The 7,500-nt window shown below is 54.1% G+C and overlaps 1 protein-coding gene across 1 annotated transcript in view; it reads left to right on the forward strand.

Annotated features, from left to right (window-relative positions):
* The first annotated feature begins 59 nt into the window (after nt 1–59).
* LOC119966883 (apelin receptor B-like) overlaps nt 60–7,500 on the forward strand; it is an 11,888-nt gene continuing 4,447 nt past the window's right edge. The window contains exon 1 of the mRNA XM_038798842.1: nt 60–1,246. Coding sequence (XP_038654770.1) covers nt 118–1,233 — 1,116 coding nt within the window. The 5' untranslated portion in view covers nt 60–117 and the 3' untranslated portion in view covers nt 1,234–1,246. The remainder of the gene's footprint in view (nt 1,247–7,500) is intronic.

Raw genomic sequence — 7,500 nt, forward strand, 5'->3', positions numbered from 1 at the left:
AGAGAGAGAGTAGAGAGAGAGAGTAGAGAGAGAGACAGACAGAGAGAGACAGAGAGAGAGAGACAGAGAGAGACAGAGAGAGAGAGACAGACAGAGAGACAGAGAGGGAGAGAGCAGATGGAGAGTTACTATTACCAGATGATTGGGAATGACAGTGATATCTTCCACAATGACACGGAGTGCCCGATTTGGGAATGGGAGCCGTCCTACGTGCTGATCCCGTGTATCTACGTGCTGGTGTTTGTCCTGGGTCTGAGTGGCAATGGGACTGTCCTCTGGGCCTCCTGGCATTCCAGAGGGAAGCGGAAATCTGCCGATGCCTTCATCGCCCACCTGGCACTGGCTGACCTCACCTTTGTGCTGACATTGCCCCTGTGGGCCGTCTACACGGCTCAGGGCTACCACTGGTCCTTTGGGATCTTCCTGTGCAAGCTCAGCAGCTACGTGGTGCTGCTCAACATGTACAGCAGCGTCTTCTGCTTGACGTGCCTGAGTGTGGACCGCTACCAGGCCATCGTGCGGAGCCCCCCCGGCTCGGCGGGTCCCGGCCGGGGGCCCAGGAAGAGGGGGCTGTGGCTGGCGGCTGTGTGGGCACTGGCGGGGGTCCTGGCGCTGCCCGCCCTGGTGTTCCGCAGGGCGATAGAGGTGCCGGGGGGGGAGGAGGGAGGGTGGGCCGGCGGACAGACGGTGTGCGACATGGATCTCTCCCCCCTGGGCCAGGACGAGGAGGTCCAGGATCTGTGGCTGGCAGCATTTGGCCTTTCGTCCACCGCCATTGGCTTTGTCCTCCCCTTCGCCATCATGGCTTCCTGCTACGGACTGATTGGCGGCACGCTCTCCAACCACTTCCAGAAGCGCGAGCGGGACAGGCGCCGGCGGTTGCTCTCCGTCATCTTCACCCTGGTGCTAGCCTTTGGGCTCTGCTGGCTGCCCTTCCACCTGGTCAAGACCCTGGCCACCCTGGACGGCCTGGGCCTCCTCAGTCTGCCCTGCCCGCTCCACACCCTGGCCTACATCTCCCACCCCTACACCACCTGCCTGGCCTACGTCAACAGCTGCCTCAACCCGCTGCTCTACGCCTGGTTGGACCCCGACTTCCGCCAACGCTGCCGACGCGTCCTGACCTGCCGGCACCCCCCCAGTGGCCAGGGAGGGGGGGGACCCTCGCCTGAGCCCTCGGCCACCCCCAGCAGCAACAACACCCGGTGCGAAGTACAGTCCTTCAAGGCCTGACCCGAGGAAACAGGTGAGGGGGAGAAATTGAGGGAGGGGCTTGGGGTGTTCTTTGTGTTCAGGATGGTTGACGTCGTTTTCTCAAAGACCACATATAGCTTTAAATTGAACAGAGCCATAAATTTATTAACACGACTAATCTGGATTCTACATGTACTCCTAAAGAATACACAGTTGATAATAAACATATAATCTACACTCATCTCCTATTAATCTCTATACTGTAAATCTATGATCTGCTCTCACTCACACTATCTTTCCTGCAGTCTGCTCTCTCGCTTCCTCCTCAACCTCTCCCCACAAGGCTTATATACCTGTATTATATATTTGATGTCAATGTCTTGTATACCTGGACATCTGGCTCCTCTAGTGGTTGATTTAGACATTTCATTAACCCTTGGAGTTCTTTGCATTTCTGATAATGTCACAGGGTTGATGGGAGGGATCAACTGTGAGTTAGGCCTCAGTTTGTGAGTAGGCCTCAGTTTGTGAGTTAGGGCTCAGTTTGTGAGTTAGGCCTCAGTTTGTGAGTTAGGCCTCAGTTTGTGAGTTAGGCCTCAGTTTGTGAGTTAGGCCTCAGTTTGTGAGTTAGGCCTCAGTTTGTGAGTTAAGCCTCAGTTTGTGAGTTAGGCCTCAGTTTGAGAGTAGGCTTCAGTTTAAGAGTTAGGCCTCAGTTTGTGAGTTAGGCTTCAGTTTGTGAGTTAGGCTTCAGTTTGTGAGTTAGGTCACAGTTTGTGAGTTAGGTCACAGTTTGTGAGTTAGGTCACAGTTTGTGAGTTAGGTCACAGTTTGTGAGTTAGGCCTCAGTTTAGGAGTTAGGCCTCAGTTTAAGAGTTAGGCCTCGGTTGAGAGTTAGGCTTCGGTTTGTGAGTTAGGCCTCGGTTTGAGTGTTAGACCTCAGTTTGAGAGTTAGGCCTCAGTTTGTGAGTAGGCCTCAGTTTGAGAGTTAGGCCTCTGTTTAAGAGTAGGCCTCGTTTAAGAGTTAGGCCTTGGTTGAGAGTTAGGCCTTGGTTGAGTGTAGGCTTCGGTTTGTGAGTTAGGCCTCAGTTTGAGTGTTAGGCCTCGGTTGAGAGTTAGGCTTCGGTTTGTGAGTTAGGCCTCGGTTTGAGTGTTAGACCTCAGTTTGAGAGTTAGGCCTCAGTTTGTGAGTAGGCCTCAGTTTAAGAGTAGGCCTCAGTTTAAGAGTTAGGCCTTGGTTGAGAGTTAGGCCTTGGTTGAGTGTAGGCTTCGGTTTGTGAGTTAGGCCTCAGTTTGAGTGTTAGGCCTCAGTTTAAGAGTTAGGCCTCGGGTTGAATGTAGACCTCAGTTTGTGTGTTAGGCCTCGGGTTGAATGTAGGCCTCAGTTTAAGAGTTAGGCCTCAGTTTAAGTGTTAGGCCTCGGTTGAGAGTTAGGCTTCGGTTTGTGAGTTAGGCCTCAGTTTGTAAGTTAGGCCTCAGTTTGTGAGTTAGGCCTCAGTTTGTGAGTTAGGCCTCAGTTTGAGAGTAGGCCTCAGTTTGAGAGTTAGGCCTCAGTTTGTGAGTTAGGTCTCGGGTTGAATGTAGGCCTCAGTTTAAGAGTTAGGCCTCAGTTTGAGAGTAGGCTTCAGTTTGAGTGTTAGGCCTCAGTTTGTGAGTTAGGCCTCAGTTTGAGAGTAGGCCTCAGTTTGAGAGTTAGGCCTCAGTTTGTGAGTTAGGCCTCGGGTTGAATGTAGGCCTCAGTTTAAGAGTTAGGCCTCAGTTTAAGAGTAGGTCTCAGTTTAAGTTAGGCCTCAGTTTGTGAGTTAGGCCTCAGTTTGTGAGTTAGGCTTCAGTTTGTGAGTTAGGCCTCAGTTTAAGAGTTAGGCCTCAGTTTGTGAGTTAGGCCTCAGTTTGTGAGTTAGGCCTCGGTTTAAGAGTTAGGCCTCAGTTTGAGAGATAGGCCTCAGTTTGTGAGTTAAGCCTCAGTTTGTGAGTTAGGCCTCGGTTTAAGAGTTAGGCCTCAGTTTGAGAGATAGGCCTCAGTTTGTGAGTTAAGCCTCGGTTTAAGAGTTAGGCTTCAGTTTGTGAGTTAGGCTTCAGTTTGTGAGTTAGGCTTCAGTTTGTGAGTTAGGCTTCATTTTGTGAGTTAGGCCTCAGTTTAAGAGTTAGGCTTCAGTTTGAGAGTAGGCCTCAGTTTAAGAGTTAGGCCTCAGTTTGTGAGTTAGGCCACGGTTTGTGAGTTAGGCCTCAGTTTGTGAGTTAGGCCACAGTTTGAGAGTAGGCCTCAGTTTAAGAGTAGGTCTAATCTGCTAGATTCCGAGGACAAAGCGGGAAGGCGATTGTCTGACCAGGAAAGATTTTGCCAGCATGGGGCCTGCACTGATTGGAGTTTCGGAGAATGAGAGGGGGGAGGGGGAAGGGTGCTGTTTGACAGAGGATAGTCAACCCCTCTCCGTTTCAGAAGGGGCAAGAGGATTAGAGGGGATGTGAGGAAAAAGCTTTTCTCCCAGAGGGTGGTGGGAGTCTGGAACGTTCTGCCTGAAAGGGGGGTGGAGGCAGAGACCCTCACAACATTGAAGAAGTTTTTGAGATGCTGCTGCGATCCCAGACAAGCGCTGGGAACTGGGATTAGAATAGTTAGGTGGTTGGTTTTGACTGTCGCGGACTCAATGGGCCGAAGGGCTTTTCCGCGCTGTGTGACACGGTCACGCATTACGAGCCTCGGGTGTTGCCCTCCGCGGATCCCTCGGGGCGGTAAATGAAGGGTTGTTCGTGGATCTCATGGGAGTAATGACGGGAATACAGTACAGCAGCCAGGAGGTGATGCTGGACTTACACAAGATACTAGACGTGAATAGTGTCGATGTGGAACTCCCTCCCACAGGGAGTGACGGAGGTGAATAGTGTCGATGTAGAACTCCCTCCCACAGGGAGTGGGGGAGGTGAATAGTGTCGATGGGGAACTCAGTCCCACAGGGAGTGACGGAGGTGAATAGTGTCGATGGGGAACTCGCTCCCACAGGGAGTGACGGAGGTGAATAGTGTCGATGGGGAACTCACTCCCACAGGGAGTGACGGAGGTGAATAGTGTCGATGGGGAACTCGCTCCCACAGGGAGTGACGGAGGTGAATAGTGTCGATGTGGAACTCACTCCCACAGGGAGTGACGGAGGTGAATAGTGTCGATGGGGAACTCGCTCCCACAGGGAGTGAGGGAGGTGAATAGTGTCGATGTGGAACTCCCTCCCACAGGGAGTGACGGAGGTGAATAGTGTCGATGTAGAACTCCCTCCCACAGGGAGTGGGGGAGGTGAATAGTGTCGATGGGGAACTCAGTCCCACAGGGAGTGACGGAGGTGAATAGTGTCGATGGGGAACTCGCTCCCACAGGGAGTGACGGAGGTGAATAGTGTCGATGGGGAACTCACTCCCACAGGGAGTGACGGAGGTGAATAGTGTCGATGGGGAACTCGCTCCCACAGGGAGTGACGGAGGTGAATAGTGTCGATGTGGAACTCACTCCCACAGGGAGTGACGGAGGTGAATAGTGTCGATGGGGAACTCGCTCCCACAGGGAGTGACGGAGGTGAATAGTGTCGATGTGGAACTCCCTCCCACAGGGAGTGACGGAGGTGAATAGTGTCGATGTGGAACTCGCTCCCACAGGGAGTGACGGAGGTGAATAGTGTCGATGTGGAACTCGCTCCCACAGGGAGTGACGGAGGTGAATAGTGTCGATGTGGAACTCCCTCCCACAGGGAGTGACGGAGGTGAATAGTGTCGATGTGGAACTCGCTCCCACAGGGAGTGACGGAGGTGAATAGTGTCGATGTTGAACTCGCTCCCACAGGGAGTGAGGGAGGTGAATAGTGTTGATGTGGAACTCGCTCCCACAGGGAGTGACGGAGGTGAATAGTGTCGATGTGGAACTCGCTCCCACAGGGAGTGACGGAGGTGAATAGTGTTGATGTGGAACTCCCTCCCACAGGGAGTGACGGTGAATAGTGTCGATGTGGAACTCGCTCCCACAGGGAGTGACGGTGAATAGTGTCGATGTGGAACTCCCTCCCACAGGGAGTGACGGTGAATAGTGTCGATGTGGAACTCGCTCCCACAGGGAGTGACGGAGGTGAATAGTGTCGATGGGGAACTCGCTCCCACAGGGAGTGACGGTGAATAGTGTCGATGTGGAACTCGCTCCCACAGGGAGTGACGGTGAATAGTGTCGATGTGGAACTCGCTCCCACAGGGAGTGACGGACGTGAATAGTGTCGATGGGGAACTCGCTCCCACAGGGAGTGAGGGAGGTGAATAGTGTCGATGGGGAACTCGCTCCCACAGGGAGTGACGGAGGTGAATAGTGTCGATGGGGAACTCACTCCCACAGGGAGTGACGGAGGTGAATAGTGTCGATGTGGAACTCACTCCCAAAGGGAGTGACGGAGGTGAATAGTGTCGATGGGGAACTCGCTCCCACAGGGAGTGACGGAGGTGAATAGAGTTGATGTGGAACTCGCTCCCACAGGGAGTGACGGAGGTGAATAGTGTCGATGTGGAACTCGCTCCCACAGGGAGTGAGGGAGGTGAATAGTGTTGATGTGGAACTCGCTCCCACAGGGAGTGACGGAGGTGAATAGTGTCGATGTGGAACTCGCTCCCTCAGGGAGTGACGGAGGTGAATAGTGTCGATGGGGAACTCGCTCCCACAGGGAGTGAGGGAGGTGAATAGTGTCGATGTGGAACTCGCTCCCACAGGGAGTGACGGTGAATAGTGTCGATGGGGAACTCGCTCCCACAGGGAGTGAGGGAGGTGAATAGTGTTGATGTGGAACTCGCTCCCACAGGGAGTGACGGAGGTGAATAGTGTCGATGTGGAACTCCCTCCCACAGGGAGTGACGGAGGTGAATAGTGTCGATGGGGAACTCGCTGCCACAGGGAGTGATGGAGGTGAATAGTGTCGATGTGGAACTCACTCCCAAAGGGAGTGACGGAGGTGAATAGTGTCGATGTGGAACCCGCTCCCACAGGGAGTGACGGAGGTGAATAGTGTCGATGTGGAACTCGCTCCCACAGGGAGTGACGGTGAATAGTGTTGATGTGGAACTCACTCCTACAGGGAGTGACGGAGGTGATAGTGTCGATGGGGAACTCGCTCCGACAGGGAGTGACGGAGGTGATAGTGTCGATGGGGAACTCGCTCCGACAGGGAGTGAGGGAGGTGAATAGTGTCGATGTGGAACTCACTCCCACAGGGAGTGACGGAGGTGAATAGTGTTGATGTGGAACTCGCTCCCACAGGGAGTGACGGAGGTGAATAGTGTCGATGTGGAACTCGCTCCCACAGGGAGTGACGGAGGTGAATAGTGTCGATGTGGAACTCGCTCCCACAGGGAGTGACGGAGGTGAATAGTGTCGATGTGGAACTCGCTCCCACAGGGAGTGACGGAGGTGAATAGTGTCGATGGGGAACCCGCTCCCACAGGGAGTGACGGAGGTGAATAGTGTCGATGTGGAACTCGCTCCCACAGGGAGTGACGGAGGTGAATAGTGTCGATGTGGAACTCGCTCCCACAGGGAGTGACGGAGGTGAATAGTGTCGATTGGATCTCACTCCCACAGGGAGTGACGGAGGTGAATAGTGTCGATGGGGAACTCGCTCCCACAGGGAGTGACGGAGGTGAATAGTGTCGATGGGGAACTCCCTCCCATAGGGAGTGACGGAGGTGAATAGTGTCGATGGGGAACTCGCTCCCACAGGGAGTGACGGAGGTGAATAGTGTCGATGGGGAACTCGCTCCCACAGGGAGTGAGGGAGGTGAATAGTGTCGATGTGGAACTCGCTCCCACAGGGAGTGACGGAGGTGAATAGTGTCGATGGGGAACTCGCTCCCACAGGGAGTGACGGAGGTGAATAGTGTCGATGGGGAACTCGCTCCCACAGGGAGTGGGGGAGGTGAATAGTGTCGATGGGGAACTCGCTCCCACAGGGAGTGGGGGAGGTGAATAGTGTCGATGGGGAACTCGCTCCCACAGGGAGTGACGGAGGTGAATAGTGTCGATGTGGAACTCGCTCCCACAGGGAGTGACGGAGGTGAATAGTGTCGATGGGGAACTCTCTCCCACAGGGAGTGACGGAGGTGAATAGTGTCGATGGGGAACTCGCTCCCACAGGGAGTGACGGAGGTGAATAGTGTCGATGGGGAACTCGCTCCCACAGGGAGTGATGGAGGTGAATAGTGTCGATGGGGAACTCGCTCCCACAGGGAGTGACGGAGGTGAATAGTGTCGATGGGGAACTCGCTCCCACAGGGAGTGACGGAGGTGAATAG

This window comes from Scyliorhinus canicula, chromosome 6 (assembly GCF_902713615.1).
Source record: "Scyliorhinus canicula chromosome 6, sScyCan1.1, whole genome shotgun sequence".
Taxonomy (NCBI): Eukaryota; Metazoa; Chordata; class Chondrichthyes; order Carcharhiniformes; family Scyliorhinidae; genus Scyliorhinus; species Scyliorhinus canicula.